General features: G+C 41.6%; 4 protein-coding genes across 4 annotated transcripts; 3 read left to right on the plus strand and 1 right to left on the minus strand.

Moving 5' to 3' along the window:
- Positions 1 to 101: 101 nt before the first annotated feature.
- On the minus strand, positions 102 to 3719 carry LOC104454500 (SAC3 family protein C). Its single transcript, XM_010069363.3, has 9 exons — positions 3238 to 3719; positions 2734 to 2834; positions 2370 to 2591; positions 1834 to 2064; positions 1656 to 1741; positions 1443 to 1539; positions 1046 to 1138; positions 772 to 926; positions 102 to 624 (listed from the first exon to the last, which is right to left on the minus strand). Exons 1-9 carry the CDS (start codon positions 3605 to 3607, stop codon positions 597 to 599), a joined length of 1383 nt encoding a protein of 460 aa, XP_010067665.2. The 5' UTR covers positions 3608 to 3719; the 3' UTR covers positions 102 to 596.
- A 6070-nt stretch (positions 3720 to 9789) lies between these two features.
- On the plus strand, positions 9790 to 12823 carry LOC104454503 (transcription termination factor MTERF2, chloroplastic-like; the record flags this gene model as incomplete). Its single annotated transcript, XM_039317979.1, has 2 exons — positions 9790 to 11771; positions 11961 to 12823. A coding segment is annotated over one exon (1242 nt), but the record flags the coding sequence as incomplete, so codon positions are not given.
- Positions 12824 to 13961: 1138 nt separating this feature from the next.
- Positions 13962 to 16226, plus strand: LOC120295433 (transcription termination factor MTERF2, chloroplastic-like). Its single transcript, XM_039316582.1, has one exon. The coding sequence runs from the start codon at positions 14138 to 14140 to the stop codon at positions 15263 to 15265; it is 1128 nt and encodes a 375-aa protein (XP_039172516.1). The 5' UTR covers positions 13962 to 14137; the 3' UTR covers positions 15266 to 16226.
- A 262-nt stretch (positions 16227 to 16488) lies between these two features.
- On the plus strand, positions 16489 to 23458 carry LOC104455936. The gene is made up of 2 exons (XM_018877335.2): positions 16489 to 17835; positions 21810 to 23458. The coding sequence occupies exons 1-2, from the start codon at positions 16708 to 16710 to the stop codon at positions 22974 to 22976; spliced, it is 2295 nt and encodes a 764-aa protein (XP_018732880.2). The 5' UTR covers positions 16489 to 16707; the 3' UTR covers positions 22977 to 23458.
- The last annotated feature ends 199 nt before the right edge of the window (positions 23459 to 23657 follow it).

Below are 23657 nucleotides of genomic sequence, written 5' to 3' on the forward strand. Positions count from 1 at the left end.
AAGCTTAAAATTATGCCATCAGCTCTTTGATTTTTCCGTTGTGAAGATGTTGTGAAGATGTCATCTAGTACCGACTTTGGTTTGCATCATAAGCCAACTTATGCATAAAAACCTTTGGTTAATTCCCACGACTATCAGAACAAGGAAGACCAATTTGTTACTAGCACAGTACGGAGATACATAGTCGAACTCCTGGGGCAGTTATGCACTTCCAGACGTACAGCTAACAGATGTGACACGACATATTGTATCAGATCAAAACCATTTGAAGAGCCCATAATTATAGCAAGAATTTCAAAGGTGGGGAGCTTATATCTTCATTGCTTGACTCGGAGATGAACTGAGGATTGTCAGTAAGCCAAAGGGTAGCCTGGAGTAGACCTTTGAGCTGATTCGGTTTTAGGGGCTCTTTGGGATCGGCGAGCGATGAGAACGTGTGAGAAGGGTCCTATCGACTTTTGCCCCTCGGGTTGGATCTTGTGACCTGAACATGTCAATTGGTCATAGAAGATCCTAGGCTTCTGAGATTGTCATTACTTGTCGGCAATTTCGACTGTCCTGAAAGAGCAAGTGAGCCCTAGATGAATGATCAATGTTCAGACATTCTCTTCAGCTTCTCTCCCCCTAAAATAAGATAGACCCCAATGTGATGATTAGCAGCGGATTTATACTATATCGAAACTAAGACACAGCAATCTACTGATGAAAGCTCCATAGCAAGAAGGATATGAACCCAAAAACTTGTTAAATTCCAAGATTTAACAAATTTACCTGCAAATATTTTCCAAACCCGAAAAGCCATACTTCCCGTATCCTGCCTTTGGATGTTCGAAGGCCGGTTGTTTGGTGGGTAAAACCTTATTTCCCTGTTCGTCTAATGAGGTCTCGAGGCCGCATGCATTGCAGAACGACTCCACTTCTGATTCCTGGGAAAGTAAAAATTCTTCAATAAATCAACAGCGTAAAAAGAAATAAACAGATAAAAATACTCAGGGAACATGACATGAGCACATTAGTTAGTCATTCTTAAATGAAGAGGCCATACCTCCATCATCAGTAGATTAGACAGATGTGCTATCGGGTATGGATGAAGCTTGTAGCCACCATTGTTAATGCATAAAACAGCTAGAGCTCGAACCTTTCACAGTAAAGCAAATTTAATCACCAACAAAACATTCAAATAGGGTTAAGTGACGAAAAAATACATATTTACTTTAAAGATCATAATCGCAATGCAATCTATTCACTCATAGAGAGAAGGGCTTTGCAAAATAGGTCAATTTGAAAAATTATATGGTGAGCAAGAAAGGCGATGCCCATCATCTCTCCCTGGGTCCAAGAAGGGAATGGATGAAGTGCATCCTAGGCTGCTTACAGTGAAAGTTTATATGACTACAACACCAAAAGAAGAGGCCATAGGAGAAACAGTATAATTGAACAACCTTATCAATATAAGGTTCGAGGGCACAATACTGGAGATAGGAGGCCTCAGCTGCTATGGTACTAAAGAAACGGCTATAATTGCCCGTCCTGAAATACCTGCCAAGTAGAAATAATTTCTGAAAGCTCAACTTATGCAATTAACACAAAAAATCATCATAATAACAGGATCCACAAAATATTAAGTTCCCAAGATAGGTAGGCTATAAATGCACCTCAAAATTCTTCTGGCGAAAGACATTTCTTTAGACTTGATAACAGGAGTAGGCACACGACGGAACCACAAAGAAAGTCTCTCACCCTGTCAGTGAAGAGGAAGTGGCTCTTACTCATCTAGGGCCCAAAAATATGAGGAAGTAACAGTATAAGACACGATTAACTTAATATTCAAACCTCTGGAAGGCTTTCGGAATTGAGACAAAGCAGCACATAAAGTGAGCGATACTCTGGTTCGTTCTTGTGTGTGGAGCTATGATCTCGATTCAGATCATAAAGATTGTATAAAGATGTCAACACCTTTGCTAACTGCTCCATGTTAAGGTGATGCAATGAAGAGATATTGAAACTGTCAGGTCCACTGCTTCTAAGTCTAAGCTTGTGGTGAGAAGTGACATGAAAATTAACCTGCAAGAACATAAAGACAGACAGACAGACAGACATGGAACCATGTCATTCTACAGCACAACCCGGAAAGCTTTAGATTGTCAACTGCAAGAGGAGACATATTGCCATGTTATCCTTCCATTGGATTAAATAACAGCATCTTGACCGTGCCTAGTATAAACTTTTATGAGTTTAAAAGTTTATTTTTGTTCAACTTCCATGTTCTATAAGTAAATGCTTAAAACATGAGTTACTTGGATAGTTCACAGGCTCAGCCAGATCAAGAATCAGAGAAATGTGCAGAAGTCTCACCAAGAGGACCATACCATTTTCTCGTACATATGAATCACTCTTTTGTCAACTATATTCTGCATGCTCAGGTCTTGTCTTATGGAACGCGTTCTGTCAAATATGAAGTCATGAACTGTTTCAAAAGGCTCTGGCGTAGAATTCATCAAGCTCATAAGGTAGTCTAGAGTGCTTCCCAGTACTGAGAAAGGTCGTATATCCAATAACTGCACATCCCTCGTGGATATTGTCCTGCAAAACTAGAGACATTGATGCAAGGCAATTTCACCATTTTAAGTCACATAAGCTTTGTTTCCGGGGAAATTCCCGGAACAGTTCATTTACATTTTTCAAAGACGAAGTTACACAGCTTTGCCGAAGTAAAAGCGAAGCAAAGTTTACCTTTTTGACAGCAAGCTCAGGAGATGTTTTAGCCGGATTACCATGCAACCTCTCAAACACAGCTAAATCGCGTAACCGTTCACGCTGGGCCATCTCCCCAACTGCAATATGTGCCAAATAAATCGCACGAAATATAACGCATTGCTGAACAGCCATATGAAAAACATAACAATCTGAACCCTAGAAAAGGGTAAAGCATTCACACAGCCATCCTCAGCTGCCCAGCACTAGTGCAAGAGATTCCATGACTGGCTGGGACCATTCAAACGGCACCTCAAAACTCGACTCGAGGAACTTGAATTGGACTAAACACGCTCTGAAAACTGCAACCAAGTGTTTCGCCGGCCAAGTCATTAACTTCCGATCCTAAATTTCATATCTCGTCTGACGACTTTGATGCTAAGGGATCGCACCACTGATTTAGCCTAACCCCCTTCACGCAATTACCCAGGAGAGGGAAACAAAGCAATCGGAAATCACCAAAAGCAGAGATTTTACAACTACCGGGGCACATGTGAGGGCAGGTCCCGACGACGGACGCGAGTTCGCGACAATCTCGGTCGTCCTCTCGATCTTGATCGCGCCGGTGCTGTTCTTGCCGCTCCCGAACGCCGATCGAGCTCCCGGCGGCGGCCTCGGAGGCATGCGCGCGCATCGGTCGGGCGAGGCTCCGAGGCCGGCCGCCGGCAGCCGCGTCTCCGGAATCGAGGTACGGATCTTCGCGGCTATGCGGTCGAGCATCGCCGCCGGCCCTGTTGGGAGGTCGATATCGCGGCCGGTGGTTGGACGAGTGGCTCGAAGAGGAAGAAGAAGAAGAAGAAGGGTTCCGACGAAGGTTTTGCGGCTGCTGGTGGTGGTTCTGCCTTCTCTCCATGGTTGGTCTGCCGGAACGGCTCGCCTCGACTGGTACTGAATCGAAACGTTTGCGAGAAGAAGAAGAAGCTCACTTTGGACATTGCACTTCGTAATTAATTTTTCTAATCAAGCTTATTCATTTCTAAACCTGATTAATTGGAGCTTAATTTATTCATCGGAGCCAGCAAGATTATGACATGAATTTTCCCCCTCTTTTATTCTTTTTCTTAATAATAAGGAGAATTGAGTAATGCATGAGACTAAAATTCGGGAAAAAACAAGAGCGATAAGATTTATCCATACAAAAATCACATTTGATCTTTGCACGTCCCCACCCTTTTCACTCTTGATGGTCACGTAACCTCCAATTAATTAACAAAGAGAAAAATCATGCAAGTTCAAGAATTTGATTAGACAAATAAAAGGTTTAAAATTTTTATCGCCGGAAATGTGCAAATTTAAAGGAATTTAGGTAATAACATTGGACTCTATCTTGTATCAGTGCAGCCATCACAGCAATAATGTTGGCCTTGGGAGATTTGTCTCAAGGATGGAGGAGATTATGCTCGTCATCTTGGATTAAGATCACACTCAATCTAGATGGCCCTCGAGAATAATCATCTCGCTTTGTCAAGCGAGTCCTCATGGGCATAATGGACATGATGATTTGCTCTCCCAAGTTCAAGTTGGATGACAAGAGAGACTCTTTTAATCATTTCTTTCTTTTCTATTAAAGATGTAAATAATGTGATCTATAAATCATTACTTAAATTTCTTTCTTTCCCGTGGACAAACCTCCCAATTTTTGTCCCTTACCAAACAAAATGTGGAAAAAAGGTTATTTGAATTTCACATAGAGCATTGATTTCACAAAATCAAATGAATGCGATTCCATCTAAAGATGTGCATTAGTCCAACTCGAGAACCTGATTAGACTAACTGATTTTGAGTGATTCTCAAGGAGCAGTCTAGTTTTTGGTAAGGAACTGAATTGGATTGTTGGAGTGATCAAAATTTTTAATTTTTTAAAAATTTTGAAGCGAATCTTAATTAGTAATTGAGAAGCTCCAATTTATAGATAATAAAAAGAGAAAGAGAGAAGAAGGAATGAAATCACCAACTTCAGGATCGACCCTGTATGGGAACTGGGAATCGACCAACGCTGTCCGATTTAAGGGTGGGAACGGACCGATCTGGAATTGGACCGAGACCTACGTAAGTAATTATCTGAACCGAGAACAAGATTTAAGTTACAAGAACTCAGAAGCCCCAACAGCCACACCCACAAGAAGGAAAATAAGAGGACATGGAAAATCAGAGGACTCGCATCATCACCACCTTCATCTTCTTCCTCCTGGTAGTGCCAATGCCCAGTACCTCGAATCCTGCAGCAAAACCCATTTGAATCTCGATCTCCATTCCCAGAGATGCTCACCTTCTTCTATGGAAATCTCCGCTCCCTCTTCCCCAAACGCCTCTTGGCCACATGGTCTGGTCCGCTCCTCAAAGCTCCATACTCCTCGCCGCCACCGCCGCCGCCGCCGTTGCTGCTCGATCGCCTCCTCGTGGAATCGCTCGGCCTCCCCTTAGAATCCGCCGCCTCGATCTGCGAGAAGCTCGGGACCGACGGGAAGGCCCCGGCGACGTCGAGCGAGCCGGCTCCGTGCTCGGGTTCTTGAAGTCCTGCGGCTACGACGAGGCGCGCCTCGCGAAATTGATCGCCAAGCGCCCGTCGCTCCTCCTGTCCGACGTGGAATCGACCCTCGGGCCGCAGATGCGGTTCCTCCGCGACAGCGGGGTGTCGGATTCGGTCTTGCTCAGCGCCATGGCCGTGAACCCCGCGGTCTTCAACAAGAGCGTGGATTCGTTCTTGGGACCGCAGATTGATTTCCTCAAGAAGTATCTCAGGAGCGCGGACGCGTTCGATACCGCCATCAGGCGCAATTTGTGGCTCTTGACTGCAAACCACAGGCGTAATCTGGGCCCCAATATCGAGCTCTTGATGAGCGAAGGAGTGAGCGTCGACGACATTTCGCTGTTGATGATTCGGCAGCCGAGAGCTCTGATGCTCAAGGTCGATAGGATAGCTTCCATTGTCGAATCTGTTAAAAGGTTGGGGTTCGAGCCGGGGTCGATGAAGTTCGTGAAGGCCGTGAGAGTGATGTCGTCGATGAACGAGTCGACTTGGCATGGCAAGGTGGAATTTTTCAAGAGCTTGGGCTGGTGTCAAGAGGATATCGTGTCTATGTTTATGCGGTATCCCCGTTTCTTGACTGTTTCGGAGGACAAGGTCAGGAGAGTAGTGGAATTGATATCGCGGGAGGACATAGTGTTTCATCCCTTGTCTCTTACGTATTCGATAGACAAAAGGCTTCGGCCTAGGCATAACGTGATTAAAGTGTTGTTGTCCGAGGGCTTGCTCGAAAAGGATAGAAGAATTATTAATCTGTTTAAACTATCTGATGAGGTGTTCCTGCAGAATTATGTGATGAGGCACTTGGACCAGGTTCCCCATCTGATGGACATATTCAGAGGCTCCGTGACCCTGTAGGAGAACTGAAAATCGGGAGACATTTGTTTGCGTCTACCTGAGCTGATTGCCAAGTTGGGGATCCTGTCAGTTCGATGGCAGCTTAATGAATGACCGTCATGTCAATCTTGGATGCAACTTGAAATGGTCTGGTAAGATTGGGAAACTGGACTTTGTCGAATCTGTGCCTTATTGGCTGATACTTTGCTAGTCATTTCCTATCTCTCAATTTACTGTACTCGGGCAAGGTCAGTCCATATCTCCTGGCATTGGGATTGCCTCTCTGTCTCGAGAAGCTTCACAGTTTTCCTTCTCTCTCATATGCGGTGGTGTTGTCTATGAATGAGGCGTGGGGCAGTATGCTAATGATGGTGTAAGGTCGCTCCAGTTGGCTGTGGTAATTGGAATTTGGAAATTTCTGGATGCTTGCTCTTTTCTGGCATTTTTATGGGGGAAAAGGTGGTAAGTGAAGAGATCCAAGAGAAGTTATCATGGGCAATGCCAAGTTCTCTAAGTTCACAGTTGATACGTTCCTTTGGGCTTCAGCATTGGAGAAGCCCCTTGAGAATGGCAAAGAAGTTTTCTGGGATACCTAAACTGCATGAACTGAGAAGGGTTTCTCCTGAAATACTCAAGTCTAAACACATGAAGGAAATGTTACTGCGGCCTCGATGTAATGCTTGTTTTGCTAAACCACACCTCCTCTTGTATCACGAGTTTTATGTATATGTCTGCCTTCAGAGACTCGATGTAGATTGCTCTTGTAACCGAGGAGAAGGATTGTATTTCTTGTTGCAGGATCCATGATTGAACAGTGAGGGTACTGGTGCACATGTTATGGAGACTCGGTATTCTGCATGACATTTTCTTTTGTAGTGAAATGATCAGCTTCTACGTTCTATCGAGTATACTGATCACTGATCACGAACACGGTCATGTACTTGCCTCCATAGAATAGATTGATGCATGAAAGCTATGCTCATGACATGCTCTGAGGCTGCACGGTTGAGTTCTCGTCGAAAGTTCGAATCCATCATTGTTACAGCTTCTTGGAAGTTGCAGACTGAAAAGAACACGGCCCAACCTAGCCTAGTTAGCATTAAGCAGATCATTTTCCCAAGCCAGCGGCAGTAAATGTAAGGGAGATAAAGATGGGAGATAAACTGATTTACAAAGGTTGTTTTGATTTGTGAACCAGTTGCTTGTTTGCTTCTCACTAACTTCTCAACAATTGGGCATACTAACTTCTACCATGACTTATGAAAGATCACCTCTATCGGTTGAGATAAATTTTATAAGAGATGACCTATAAGAAATGGGGATTTTCTTATGGGTGTATAGATGTACTAACGGGCTATGTTTGGTCGTTCAGATTTCTAACCGGAATAGGATATGAAATCTCGGAATTTTTTTATATCTTATCCATTGTTTAGTGAATTGCAGTATTAAAATCGGATATGTTCACATTATATTATGTACATTTTTTTTTATATAAACAGATATCATTATAAATGAACCTAAATGTTCATAAACGGAAATGATGAAAATCTCTCGTAACATTATTCCTTATTTTATTTTTATTTTATTTTTCCTCTTTTTTATATTATTTTCTTTATTATTTCTATTTTCCCTTTCATCATTCTTTAATAAAATTTTATCAAATAGTAAACTATACTAACATACCTAAAATACAAAAATACCTAAAATATATAAAAAAAATATAAATATTTAATATATATATTGAATGTTTATTATAAGATAGAATTAAAGTTGACTATATATGATTAATTAAAATATATTTTTTTTATTTTTATTTTTTATTTCTTAAATTAGAATTCAAATATTATTTATATTGAAATATAATTTCAATTTTGTTAATTTAATAAGTTTGTGTTTTGAAGAAAAATAAATTTTTATTATGGATATTATAAATCTTATCCATCTTTATCTCACCTCTCACCTCTTTCATGGATAATTTTATCTTTGTCTATATTCCTTTATATCCGAACTATATTATATCCTAAGTAAATACCAAATGTAGGATATGGTAAATTATATTATATCCTGAATTTTATCCCGACTGTCAAACGCAGCCACATTGTCTGAACTTTGATCAACCCTTTTTTAATTTCAAAGGCATATTCTACAATGACGGGGCTTTATTAATTAAACTAATAAGCTATCAAATGTAATATGTTGTAGCAACAGCATGGGCCTATGAAGAAGTAACAAGTAACGTTGTTGAATGCTATGTGTGCAAGGTTTATTTTTGCTAAAATAATCACAAAAGTATATATATAAATTGTGTTGATTATGATAAATTTACTTTGACCTTTTTGTATAGCATCAAAAATCGCAAATTATGTCTATCATGATATATTTAGCTTAAAATTTTTATTTTGACATAAAAAATCCATACTTATACCATGCGACATATTTATCCTTCATCAAATGATTTTTTTTAGCTAAAACGATTTCATTTTTATTTTACTTAAGTCATGTGCATGCCATGTTAACACCGTTATTCTTTCGTTGTCCACATGTAAACGCATTTTTAACAGTGCTCATTGATAGAATTTAGATGGACGGTAAACGTGCCACATGATTACAAAATTTTGGGATTTTTGGTATCATTAAAAAATTAGAGAAAATTCCAAATAAAAACTTAAAGTGTTCTCATTTTCTCAAATAAGAATCTTAAGTGCCTTTTTAATTTTTTTGTTTTTTCTTCATTTTTTCGTAAAAAAGCAAACTAAATAAAACTAAAAAATTAAAAAAAGAAAAAAAGAAAAAGGAAATCACGGGCAGGAGAGCTTGCTCCCACCAGTGGTTGCTGCCCTATCGCCGATGGGGCAACGGTTGCTACCAACGAAGTTATTGACACTTAGGCAAGAGATAATGGGGTTGTTGATGCTTTGGGAAAGGGCTAGTGACCCTTGCTCACCAGGGCCAGGGACAAGAGAGGGTAGCAACTCTCTCTCAAATCAGCAAGGGTCACCTGCCCTCGCCCCCATCTACTGGCAACCCTTGCCCAAGGCCTCTAAACCTCACTACCTAAGTCTAAGGGGTGCTTGGCGAGGATCGGCAACCTTCACCTAGATCTAGGAGAGGGCCGCTATTCTTTCTTGTCCCTAGCAAGGGCCAATGAGCCCTTGCCTTTGGTCGATAGGTTCATCGATTGTCGCTGTCACCCCATTAGCAATGGGGCGGCAACCCATCCCACTTGTGTGTTCCTTTCTTTTCTTTAAAAAAATTTGATTATATTTGATTATATTTATATTTTAATTGTTTTTGGATATAAACATCTCTTATTAGTTGAAATTTTTGTGGACCTAGTTAATCAGTGAAATTAAATCCTTATCTAAAACAACCATAATCATTTGAAGCACTTATTTGATATTGATATAGCAAATTCAAGTTTTTATTTGAAATAAATCTATTCCAAATCTTTATTTGAGAAAATAAGGGAACTTTAGCTCTTATTTGAAATTTTTCTAAAAAATTATAGGTGAAATGTATCGGCATAATTGGGAATATTTGGTGATATTCAAAGAAAGGAAGAGAAGAGAGAGAGAGAGCGCGACCTTCAACGGCTCCGCACTGGTAAAACCCTGAAACAGAACCCTAGTCGCACCTTTTCCTTAAAGCAGAGGAAGAGCCAGCGACGATGAAACATCGAATGTTCGAATCGCACAGAGGAACAATCACTTCTCACCGTCGCCGAACGACGTAAATTCGACTGCTATTCGCTCGAACCCGCGAGCGATTTCTGCTCCCCGAAATGTTCAACGTTTCGGTTAAAAATCTCTTCTTGTTCGCCCAAAAACGCTCTCTGGCAACCTTGGCCGCGCTCCTTGAACCTCCGAAATCGTCTTCGTGCTCTTCGTCGCTCTTCGTCGCCGTTGATTGATTGTCTCGTGAAATCGCTCGATCTTCCTTTGGAATCTGCTGTTTCCATCTCCCAGAGACTCCGTGCCCACCGAAATGGCGTCGAAAGAGCCGATTCCGTTATTGGGTTCCTGCGTTCCTCCGGATTCGGCAAAGCGCAGATCGCGAAATTGGTCACCAATGGACCGGCGCTCCTCCTGTCGAATGTGGAATCGAATCTCAAGCCCAAGTTGGAGTATTTCCGCGAGATTGGGTTATCACAATCGGTCTTGCTCGGTACCATAGCTGGGAACAGTAAGTTCTTTGGTAGAAGCTTGAATTCGTTCTATAAGCCGCAGATTGATTTCCTCAAGAAGTATCTGAGGACCTCCAGCGCCTTGGATATTGCGATCAAGCGCTGTTCTTGGCTTTTGACTGTCGACCGCAGATATACTTTGGAACCTAATATCAATCTCTTGATGAGGGAGGGAGTGAGATTCGATGATGTAGTGATTCTGATGCTCTATCAACCTAAGACATTAGTGATGAAGGTTGAGAAGATGGCTGCTTTTGTTGAATCCGTTAAAGGTCTTGGAATGGAACCGTCCTCGCCAAAATTCATACACTGTCTCAGGGTGATGTCGTCATTGAAGGAGTCGACTTGGCGTGAGAAGGTAGAGAATTTCAAGAGTTTGGGTTGGTCCCAAGAGGAGTTCCGGTCCACGTTTGCTCGTCGCCCGCTCTGTTTGTGTCTTTCCAGAGAGAATATTAGGAGGAAAGTGGATTTTTATCTAAATACTGCGTCGATAGCTCGGAAGGTTATTGTCAGTCAGCCTTTACTTCTTGAATATTCAGTTGAGAAGAGGCTTTGGCCAAGGCACAGTGTGATTATGGTCCTGCGGTCCAAGGGTCTCCTTAAAAAGCAGAATTCCATTGTAATACCATTTTCACTATCTGAGAAGTCGTTCTTGGAGAAGTACGTGATGAAGCACCTGGAACAAGTTCCGCATCTGATGGAGATATACAGGGCATCTGCTGCCACGTGAAGAGTTATCTGGTAGAAAATCAGTGACTTCAATTTATCGCTTGCCCACAAGTTGATTGTTGGATTGTCAGCAATGTCTATCTTGATCAGAAGCTTGGTTGAATGTTCGCATCAAAGCAGGAGGGTAATTGAGACTTCCGATTTACTTGCGGCATCTATCTGGTGATTCCCCTGCCGGTTGAATCGCACAGGGTTTCAAGAAAGGCGGTATGATTAACTGCTCTCTGCTGTTGAAGAAATGCACTGCATCTGAATCTGCTAACATCATGCTCAGGACACGTCTGTCATGAGGGCATGCTTGTGAATGAGAGCTCACGGCAGTCTCCAAGACGATGCCCTGTTGAAGGACAAGATGTAAGAACTCCATTTTCTTTGGTTGATTCAAGGAGAAACTGTGTCATTATGAGGTTTCTTGCAATGCAGTCGACTCGCCCATGAAAGGGGAAACCCATTGTGGCATTCCCTGCATTGTTGTGTATCAGGCATGATTAACGTTCAACAATAGCCAATCTGCTTATGAACTCGTGCTTTTTGAGGGCATAGCCAGCGTTCTCTGCAGTCACAAATTCACAATCCACCAAAACCTTCACCATCACCTTCCACGCTAGAAGAAGAGGTCCATCCCATGTCCATTTGTTCACATCCACCTGAGCTGATTGCCAGGTTGGGGATCCTGTCTGCTCAATGGCAGCTTGATAAATAACTGTCGTGTCAATCTGGGATGCAACTTGAAATAACCTGGTAAGATTGGGAAACTGGACTTTGTTGATTCTGTGCCTTTTTGGCTGATACTTCGCTAGTCATTTCCTCTCTCTGACATTAGTGTACTCGGAAAAGGTCAGTCCATATCTCCTGGCATCGGGCATCAGGAATTGGGATTGCCACTTTGTCTCGAGAAGCTTTACAGTTTTCCTTCTCTCTCATATGCAGTGGTGTTGTCTATGAATGAGGCGTGGGGCAGTATGCTAACGATGATGTAAGTCGCTCCAGTTGGCTGTAGTAATTGGAATTTGGAAATTTTTGGATGCTCGCTCTTTTCTGGCATTTTTATGGGGGAAAAGGTGGTAAGTGAAGAGATCCAACATTGGTTATCATTGGCAATGCAAAGTTTTCTAAGTTCACAGTTGATACGTTCCTTTGGGCTTCAGCAGTGGGGAGGCCCTTGAGAATGGCAAAGAAGTTTTCTGGGATGCCTAAATTGCATGAACTTAGAAGGGTTTCTCGTGAAACACTCAAGTCTAAACACATGAAGGAAATGTTACTCCCATGCTCGATGTAATGCATTGTTTTGCTAAACCACACCTTGTGTATCACGAGTTTTATGTATTTGTCTGCCTTCAGAGACTCGATGAAAATTGCTCTTGCAACTGGGGAGAAAGATTGTATTTCTTGTTGCAGGATCCATGATTGAACATGGAGGGTACTGGTGCACATGTTATGGAGACTCGGAATTCTGCACGACATTTTCTTCTGTAGCGATATGATCAGGACTTCTACATTCTATTGAATCTTGATCACTGATCACAAACATGCTGATGGACCTGCCTCCATAGAATATATTGATCCATGAAAGGTATGCTCAGGACATGCTCTGAGGCTGCATGGTTGAGTTCTCATTGATAGTTCAAATCCATTGTTAGACTGAAAAGAATATGGCCCAACCTAGCCTACTTAGCATTAAGCGTCATTTTTCCAAGCCAGCGGCTGTATATGGAAGGGAGATGAAAGGTTGGAGATAAACTGATTAATGAAGGTTGTTTTGATTTGTGAACAAGTTGCTTGTTTGCTTCTCACAAACTTCTCAACAATTGCGGCATACTACTACCATGACTCACGAATGATCGTTGTATTGGTTGAGAAGCTACTATTTACCCTTCTTTTAGGGGCTCATAATTTTTTTTTTTTTGTCGGTCCTACTCTAATCCTACTTTAACACCCACTCTCAAACTTTTGCTATAAATGAAATCGTCCCCACCTTCTCCTCCTATAGCCTTTTGGAGAAGTTGCTAATGTTATTTACCTTTCTATATGTACCTTTATAGCCTTTTGGAGAAGTTGCTAATGTTATTTTTGCGGAGCATCTACTAACTAACACGTGCAATTAATGTCATGATGGTGAATTTTCTGGACCTTTGTAGCATCAAAGTCATAGTCTAATACGTGAATAAAAATTGCTAAGTAGGAATCGAAAATTGCTGAGTAGAAAACGAGAATATAACTATCCAAAGCAATATACAAATACGAAACTTACTATCACCAGATAAATTTTTCGTGACTAATAAGAAATGGGAATTTGCTAATGCGTGTATATAGGTACTGACTTTGTTTGAACATTGATTGACTCCTTTTTAATTTCAAAGGCATACTCTACGTTGACAGCACTTTATTATTTAAATTAAAAAGCCATCAAATGTCATATGTCGTACTAAGTAACAGTATGGGTCTATAAAGAACTAGGAAGTAATGTAGGCGAATGTTGTGTGGGTGAGGATTATTTTTGTGAAAGTAATCACAAAAAATCCAAAACTATGGTCACTATTATAAATTTATCTTGAACTTTTTTCTTTTATAGCATTGAAAATTTGTCAGTTGTGATGCATTTTTCATATTTTTATTCTAACATCAAGAAATTTATACTTATACCACATTACACATTTATTAATTTTTCCACCTTAAACGATTTTATTTTTATTTCACTTAGTGCGCGTCATGTTAATATCGTTTTTCTTTGGTGTTCATTGATGTAATGGAGATAGATGATAAACAAATCAAACGGTGACAAAATTTTTGGGATTTTTGACGTTATAAAAAAGTAGAGGATAAATACATGGGTATAATTTCGAATATTTGATTGATTTTTTAAGAAAGGACGAAGAAAGAAGAGAGAGAGAGAGACGTTCGACGGCTACGCATCGCCGCATTGGTAGAACCCTATAAACAGAACCCGAATCGCACCTAAATCGACAAAGCAGAGGAAGAGCCAGCGACGATGGAACATCAAATGTTCGAATCGCACATCGGAGGAACAGTAACTTCTCACTGTCGCCGACCGAGGTGAGTTCGACTTCCATTCCGTTCGAATCCGCCAGCGATTTCGGCTCCCCGAAATGTTCAACGTTTCGGTTAAAAATCTCTTCTTGTTCGCCCAAAAACGCTCTCTGGCAACCTTGGCCACCCTCCTTGAACCTCCGAAATCGTCTTCGTCTTCGTGCTCTTCGTCGCCGTTGATTGATTATCTCGTGAAATCGCTCGATCTTCCTTTGGAATCTGCTGTTTCCATCTCCCAGAGACTCCGTGCCCACCGAAATGGCGTCGAAAGAGCCGATTCCGTGGTTGGGTTCCTGCGTTCCTCCGGATTCGGCAAAGCGCAGATCGCGAAATTGGTCACCAATGGACCGACGCTCCTCCGGTCGAATGTGGAATCGAATCTCAAGCCCAAGTTGGAGTATTTCCGCGAGATTGGGTTATCACAATCGGTCTTGCTCGGTGCCATAGCTGGGAACAGTAGCTTCTTTGGTAGAAGCTTGAATTCGTTCTATAAGCCGCAGATTGATTTCCTCATGAAGTGTCTGAGGACCTCCACCGCGTTGGATATTGCGATCAAGCGCTGTTCTTGGCTTTTGACTGTCGACCGCAGATATACTTTGGAACCTAATATCGATCTCTTGATGAGGGAGGGAGTGAGATTCGATGATGTAGTGCTTCTGATGCTCTATCAACCTAAGACATTAGTGATGAAGGTTGAGAAGATGGCTGCTTTTGTTGAATCCGTTAAAGGTCTTGGAATGGAACCGTCCTCTCCGAAATTCATACATGGTCTCAGGGTGATGTTGTCCATGAAGGAGTCGACTTGGCGTGAGAAGGTAGAGAATTTCAAGAGTTTGGGTTGGTCTCAAGAGGAGTGCCGGTCCATGTTTGCTCGTCGCCCGCTCTGTTTGGCTCTTTCCGGAGAGAATATTAGGAGGACAGTGGATTTTTATCTAAATACCGCGTCAATAGCTCGGGAGGTTATTGTCGGTCAGCCTGTACTTCTTAAGTATTCAGTAGAGAAGAGGCTTCGACCAAGGCATAGTGTGATTACGGTTCTGCAGTCCAAGGGTCTCCTTAAGAAGCGGAATTCTATTGTAGTACCGTTTAAAATATCCGAGAAGTCGTTCTTGGAGAAGTACGTGATGAAGCACCTGGAACAAGTTCCGCATCTGATGGAGATATACAGGGCATCTGCCGCCGCATGAAGAGTTTATCAGGTAGAAGATCAGGGATTTCAATTTATCGCTTCTGCACGAGTTGATTGTTGGATTGGCAGTATTGTGTATCTTGATCAGAAGCTTGGTTGAATGTTGGCATCAAAGCAGGAGGGTAATTGAAACTTCCGATTTACTCGTGGCATCTATTGGGTGATTCCCCTGCCTGTTGAATCGCGATAAGTTGGCACAATCAGATGATGGTAAACCCCTTGCAAACATCAGTTTTGCACGTAAGAACAGGGTTTCAAGAAAGGCGGTCTGATCAACTGCTCCCTGCTGTTGAAGAAATGCACTGCATCTGAATCTGCTAACATCATGCTCAGGACACTCTGGTCATGTGGGCATGCTTGTGAATGAGAGTCACGGCAGTCTCCAGACGATGTCCTGTCTAAGGACAAGAAGTAATAACTCCATTTACTTTGGTTGATTCAAGGAGGCACTGTGTCATTATGAGGTTTCTTGCAATGCAGTCAACTCGCCCTCGAAAGGGGAAACCCATCGCGGTGTTCCCCGCATTGTTGTGTTTCGTGCATGATTAACGTTCAACAATGGTTAATCTTCTTGCAAAATCATGCTTTTTTTAGAACATTGCCAACGTTCTCTGCAGTCACAAATTCACAATCCACCAAAACCTTTCACTGTCACCGTCCACGGCAGAAGAAGAGATCCATCCCGTGTCGATTTTTTCCTTTCAAAGTTCAATTAGCCACTCGAGATAACGCCATAGGAAAGGACGATACTCAGGGCCGCTGCTGTGCCCTTCTGCCATGACTCACCTCATGCCAAGATACTCGGTTCCGACTTCCCTATGCTACTCTATCTTGCAAGCGATTTTGACGATCTGATCTTAGGTATTGCACGAGTTGCAGAGTCTAAGATTGGAGGTTCTTCAGCCTCAAGATGCAGCTGGTGGGGGTTAGCAAAATGGAAAAGAGGTGATTCACTTTTCGCTCCGATTCCTCACAAATCGATCAATTGTGACAAATTAGAACCTAGAGCCAATTTAATAAAATTTAATTAAATCAAAAAACAAATTAAAAAGCAAAAATACAATGCGATTCACACGGCAATGGCCCTACACGAATCACCATCTCATAAGCAAATTGTAGCAAGTAAAATCGACACATTGACTCAAAAAAAAAAAAAAAAAAGGGGGAAAAAATGGACCCATGGTATAATATTTGAAAAGTCCCTCAACGGCTCTCGCCTTAATAAAAGTTTCACGTTTTCAGCAAAACCCTAAAACAAAAAACCCAATCGCACCCCGACCCTCCTCCTTCCCCAAAGCAAGAAGAGGCTCGAAAAGCGGAAGAGGTAATCTCGTCTTCCCGGTCTCCGGCCGAGGTGATTTCGATCTCCGTTCGCTCGAATCCCAGAACCCTTTTCGCATTGCACCCGTCACCGCGCTTCGATCCATTCCGATCCCACAAATGTTCAGAGTTTCAGCTAAAAATCTCTTCTTGTTCGCCCAAAGGCGCTTTCTTGAAACGTCCGCCGCACTCCCTAAACCTCCGAAATCGCCGCCGCCGCCGCCGCCGCCGTTGGTTGAGTGTCTCGTGAAATCGCTGGATCTTCCTGTGGAGTCCGCCGTTTCCGTCTCTCAGAAAGTCGGTGCCCACCGGGATGGCGTTAATAAGGCCGATGCCGTGCTCAGGTTCTTGCGTTCCCACGGATTCGGCAAAGCGCAGATCGCCAAATTAGTCACCAATGGACCGGCGCTCCTCCTGTCGAATGTGGAATCGAATCTCAAGCCCAAGTTGGAGTATTTCCGCGAGATCGGGTTATCGGAATCGGTCTTGCTCGGTACCATAGCTGGGAACAGTAGGTTCTTTGGTAGAAGCTTGGATTCGTACTATAAGCCGCAGATTGATTTCCTCAAGAAGTATCTCAGGACCTCCAGCGCGTTGGATATTGCGATCAAGCGCTGTTCTTGGCTTTTGACTGTCGACCGCAGGTATTTTTTGGAACCTAATATCGATCTCTTGATGAGGGAGGGAGTGAGATTCGATGATGTAGTGCTTCTGATGATGTACCAACCTAGGACATTAGTGATGAAGGTTGAGAAGATGGCTGCTTTTGTTGAATCCGTTAAAGGTCTTGGAATGGAACCGTCCTCTCCGAAGTTCATACATGGTCTCAGGGCGATGTCGTCCATGACTGAATCGACGTGGAATAAAAAGGTGGAGAATTTCAAGAGCTTGGGTTGGTCTCAAGAGGATTTCTTGTCCATGTTCGTGCGCCACCCACACTGTTTGGCTCTTTCCGAAAAGAAGATTAAGAGGACATTGGATTTTTATCTGAACACAGCATCTATAGCCCTAGAGATTATAGTCAGGCAGCCTCTACTTCTTCAGTTTTCAGTCGACAAAAGGCTTCAGCCGAGGCATAATGTGATTACATTTTTGTCATCCATGGGCCTTCTTAAAAGGGACAAACCCATTGTAACGCCATTTAAACTGACCGAGGAGTTGTTCATGAAGAGATACGTGATGAAGCATGTGGAGAAAGTTCCACATCTGATGGAGATTTATAAGGGCTCTGCCACTGCAGAAATTAGTATCTAATAGCAAATCAGGGGTCTTAAATTGATCTTTTCTACACAAGCTTATTGTCCTGTTCGTTCCTGTCTATTTGATTGGATGCCTGAGTGAAAGCTCCCATCAAAGCCAGAGACAACTCGAAACTCCCCGTCCACTTGTATCCAAGTTCTTGTAATAGAGATTGAATTAGAAAATGCGTGGGTCTGGCGTGAGCTGTGGGCCAGACTTTGAGGACAGTTCTCAGCATCCATCGCCTCCATCTTGCTCCTATGGTGCTATTTGCTGTATTAGAGGTAGCAAAACATGTCATGTTGTGGAATCTAGTCAAATGGACAACTAAGGATCGATGTGTCCATCATGTGATTCTGCATCAGGAATCTCTAAGGGCGAAGTTGCAAATGTTGAAGGTTATATTATCAACTCTGGATGTGCAGAACTCTATGCCCAATTTTGGCTTGAGGAGTGTTTAGCAAAAGATCTGGGATGTGCGCCGGTTCAGTTGTTTAGTTGGGGAAGAAACAAATTATCAGTGGCCTGCAGTCCGCGTTTCCATTTTGCATCTTCTTCTTTTGGCTAGACGATGCACGAACACAATAAGATATCAATAACAGAAGTATACTAGGAAATTTCAGTTTTGGCTTAGATTTCTTTGTATTCAGAGCATTTCTCCTGACAAGTTTTTAGAATATTTCTCAACGTATGTAACATTTCTCATCAGTCAGAACAAGATGTCTGATTGGCATCTCATTTGGAAGAAAATAGGATGTCATTACTTATGAAGCTTATGGCATCTTCATGAATTGAGATAGGTTTGTTAATTGATGGGACAAGGGAAAAGGCGCTCAGCAAGAATTCATCTCATCTTTAGTTTCTAGTCGAGTCGGTTTTCAAGCCCACCGATTAGTCAATGTTAAATGCAAATACTTCTATTTTCATTTTACTTGCTTTAATTGCGTATCAATGAATTAATCAATTATTCGGGTTAAAGTTACTAGGAGTAAAATAGAAGTTAGAATGAGTCGCATGAAACTGAAACCTTCCTTCATCGAAAGTTTCCTCATATCAGTAAGCTCGATTTTTTCAAATTATGTGACAAATTAAAGATTCATCATATTTAATATGTCATAGGAAGTAATAGGATGGGTCTAAAGAAGTGACGTTGGTGAATGCTATGTCTATAGGGTGTACTTTTTGTTAAAGTAAAAAAGACACAAAAAGTTCAAAACTATAACACAAAAAGTTCAAAACTATGTTAACATTAATCAATTTACTGGAATTTTTCTATGTAACATAAAAATCCTAAATTTTTATTATTCTAACATAAAAAAATCCAAGAAAAATTCCAAAAATGACTCGAAATACCTTTATTTTTTTAAATAAGAGCTCGAAATGGGTCTTGTTTTAAATAAAAATTTGAAGTAATCTTGGTTATTTCATATAAATGCATAAAATAATTATGATTGTTTCAAATAAGGATTTGACATTGCCGATTACTGACCGGCTAAATTTTCCAACCAATCAAAGACGTTTTTGTCCAAATTTTCTTCTTTTTTATTTTCTAGCGTTGACCAACAGCCACTAGCAAAGACCGAGGAGGGCTTGGTGACGCTCACTGGCCACTAGGAAAGGCCAATGAGGGCTCGATGATCCTCGTTAGTGGCTAGCGAGGTTGACCCTCGCCTCACCGGCCCTTACTAGTGGCAAGCAAGGTCGCCAAGCCCTTATCGACTACCGGCGAGGCCATCCTCATTAGATTTGGCAAGAATTGGCCTCCCTTGGGCCAACGAGGACAAACCTTGTGGATGGTCGTGAAGGGCAGCCTCTCTCGCATCGAGGGTTGCCTCACCTGCGATTGACATGGGTGGCCCTTGTCAAATCAACCAAGGGTGACCCTCGCCTAGCTCTCTATGGGCATCATTGGTGGTTAGCTGGTCATTGGCAAAAGGAAGGAAAAAAAGAAAAAAAAAATGAAGAAAAATGAAAAAATGATAAATAATAAAATACCCTTAACTATCAAAAAGTCAAGCCCTTATATGAAATAACATAATTATTGCAAGCCCTTATTTGAAACAAAATTTATTTCAAGCTCTTATTTGAAAAGTAATAGCACTTTAAGTACTTATTTAAAAAAATGTCAACTTCAAACTCTTATTTAAAAAAATGATGGTATTTCAAGCTATTTTTTGGAATTTTCCCAAAAACCCACACTTGTATCTTGTGACACACACTTAGTAGATGATTTTCCAACAAAAGTTATATTGCTTTATTCTGCTTAAATCATGTGGGAGTCATGTCAACATCATTCCTTTTGTCGTCCATACATAGATTTTTAACAATGCTCAATGATGGATGTTAAATGTGCTACACATGTATAAAATTTTGGAATTTTTAATGTGAAAAATATTTAGGCTAAATGTATCATAATAGGTAAAAAAAAATTACGATTTTCTTTTATTAAAAGAAGTGTTAATACCACGAAAAACCCAAAATCAATACACATTTGACAAATTTATCATAAATTAATTTTTTAATTACAAAAACCCTAAACCGATACAACTATGACAAATTTCAAAGGAGATTTATGTCTTGTTTAGTAACACACCCAGGAACAACCGATTCTATTCTTTTGTTTCCCATAATAAAAAAAGAACAGAAATCCATTTAGTTAATTTTTTGTCACTGGGAACAAAAAATAATTTTGGTTCCTAAGAATAAATTTGGAACGAAATCAAGAAGTACATCTTATTCTCTCTTCTTCTTCTTCTTCCTTCAAGTCGATCACCGCCCACTGTTGCTCCCCACCATCGCTAGTGGCCAGCCCCGCCTAGGTAAGGTCCGATGAGTTATTTGAAGGCTCACCAAATCAGCCTTGGCCTTGTCATACACTTACCGATGGCTGGATGAGGCTCTCCTCGCCAAATTGAGGGCCTTGCCAAGCCAAGGCGACCCCGAATTTGCGTTGCCTAGGCAAGGTCAAGCCTTAGGCCAAGTGAGCTCACTTTGGAAAGAAAGAAAGGAAGAAAATAGAAAAAAAAAAGAAAATACAATAAAAGTATTAAAAAATTAAAATAAGCAAAAAAAAATTAACAATCCTACTAAGCACATTTCTATTCCAAAATAAAAATTTTGAATAATTACTAAATGTTTTCAAAACTCATAAATTGTTCCTAGGAACAAAATAAAATAATCATTTTTGAGTAAAAATTATTCTCGAGAAGAGAATGGTTACTAAATGCACCCCTATAACACTCAATAATGGAATCTAAATGGACATTAAATGTGTCACACATGTACAAAATTTTAGGATGTTTAATGTAAAAAAAAATTAGGCTAAATATATCATAATAGGCATAAAAAGGGTTTTGGGATTTTCTTTTATTAAAAAAGGACAAGAAAAAGTACAATGATTGGTTTCCGATTCCAAGGTAGAAGTGGGAACAGGAACTAGAGGACCGATTCCAAAATTCAACACTGAGGACCAGATCAGTTGGTCCTAGGATCGGTAGCTGGACTGGCCCATCGTTCTAGTTCATTAATAGAACCATCACTTTTTTTTCATTACTTTTTTTCACTATTTGAAATTAGATTGAAATAGTATTTAGCTCATATTTTACTAATTTTTTTAAAAAATAATAAAATAAAAAAGCATATTTAGTCTGTCCGATTTGGTCGATCCAGATCTTAATTGGAACCAAAAATTGGGCTGACACTTTGAGGAACCAGATCAAACCAATCGGTCCAAGCAATTTTCAATTTGGGCGGTTCATTTTACACATCCTTGAAAAGGAAAAAGATTGGGGGACCTTCAACGGCTACGCAAGGCAAAACCCTAAAATGTGAAAACAGAACCCAATCGCGCCTTCTCCTTTTCCACAGTGCAGAAGAAGAGTTAGCAGCGACCATGAAACATCAAATGTCGGAATCGCACAGCACAGGAACGATCGCTTCTCGCTGTCGCCGGCCGAGGTAAGCTCGACTTCCATTCCGCATGAACCCGCGAACGGTTCCTGCTCCCCAAAATGTTCAACCTTTCGGTTAAAAATCTCATCTTGTTCGCCCAAGAACGCTCTCTGGCAACCTCGGCCGCGCTCCTTAAACCCCTGAAATCGTCCTCGTCTTCGCCCTCCTCGTCGCCGCTGATTGATCGTCTCGTGAAATCGCTCGATCTTCCTTTGGAGTCCGCCGTTTCGATCTCTCAGAAACTCGGTGCCCACCGAAATGGCGTCGAAAGAGCCGATTCCGTGATTGGGTTCCTGCGTTCCTTCGGATTCGGTAAAGCGCAGATCGCGAAATTGGTCACTAATGGCCCGTCGCTCCTCCTGTCGAACGTGGAATCGACCCTCAAGCCGAAATTGGAGTATATCCGTGGGGTCGGATTATCGGATTCGATCTTGATCAAGACGATTGCTGGGAACAGTAGGTTCTTTACTAGAAGCTTGGATTCGTACTATAAGCCGCAGATTGATTTCCTCAAGAAGTATCTCAGGACCTCTGACGGGTTGGATATCGCGATTAAGCGCTGTTCGTGGCTTTTGACTAGTAATCACAAGTATGCTTTGGAGCCTAACATCGATCTTCTGATAAGGGAGGGAGTGAGATCGGAGGATGTGTCGTATCTGATGGTGTGTCAACCCAGTGCACTGGTGATGAATGTCGAGAAGATGGCTTCATCGGTCAAGGCACTTAAAAGTTTCGGGATGGAAGCGTCCTCTTCGAATTTCATACATGGTCTCAGGGTGATGTCGTCGATGAAGGAGTCGACCCGGAATAAGAAGGTAGAGAATTTCAAGAGCTTGGGTTGGTCTCAAGAGGAGTGCCGGTCCATGTTTGCTCGTTGCCCGCTCTGTTTGGCTTTTTCCGAGAAGAAGATTAGGAGGACAGTGGATTTTTATCTGAACACGGCATCTATAGCTCGAGAGGTTATAGTCAGGCAGCCTCTACTTCTTCAGTTTTCAGTCGACAAAAGGCTTCGGCCAAGGCATAATGTGATTACATTTTTGTCATCCATGGGCCTTCTTAAAAGGGACAAACCCGTTGTAACGCCATTTAGACTAACCGAGGAGTTGTTTGTGAAGAGATACGTGATGAAGCATGCGGAGCAAGTTCCGCATCTGATGGAGATATATAAGGGCTCCGCCCCTGCACAAGTTAGTATCTAATGCAAATCAGTTGATCTTTTCTACACAAGCTTATTGTCATGTTCGTTCCTGTCTATTTGATTGGATGCCTGAGTGAAAGCTCCCATCAAAGCCGGAGGCAACTCGAAACTCCTGGTGCACTTGTCTTGAAGTTTTTGTGATAAGAGATTGAATTAGAAGATGCGTGGATCTGGCATGAGCTGTGGGCCACATTAGTTATGAAGCTTGTGACGCCTTCGTGACAAGTTTATGGAAGATTTCTCGACGCGTGTAACCTATCTCATCGGTCAGAACAAGGTGTCTGATTGCATCTCATTTGGAAGACAAATGGGATGTCATTAGTTATGAAGCTTGTGACGCCATCGTGATCCGAGATATAGGTTTGTTAATTGATGTGACGAGGGAAAAGGACTCAGCAAGGGCTCATCTCTAGTTTCTAGTCGAGGCGGGTTGCAATTATACCGATTAGTCAGTGTTAAATGCAAATACTTCTATTTTCATTTTACTTGCTTTAATTGCGTTCCTTTCGCAATCTTAAGAATAGCAACCGGAAGCAACCATGCGGTCGGTTCTTGGCGTTAACAGAATATCAAGTTTTAAGGAGCGCAATGAACTATAGAGCTTGATGTTTGCGCAATATACTCAGGTCATTGCTTCAGCCTTCAATGAGTGAGTATCGATTGTGAGAGAGCTCAAAATGGA

This window comes from Eucalyptus grandis, chromosome 7 (assembly GCF_016545825.1).
Source record: "Eucalyptus grandis isolate ANBG69807.140 chromosome 7, ASM1654582v1, whole genome shotgun sequence".
NCBI lineage: Eukaryota > Viridiplantae > Streptophyta > Magnoliopsida > Myrtales > Myrtaceae > Eucalyptus > Eucalyptus grandis.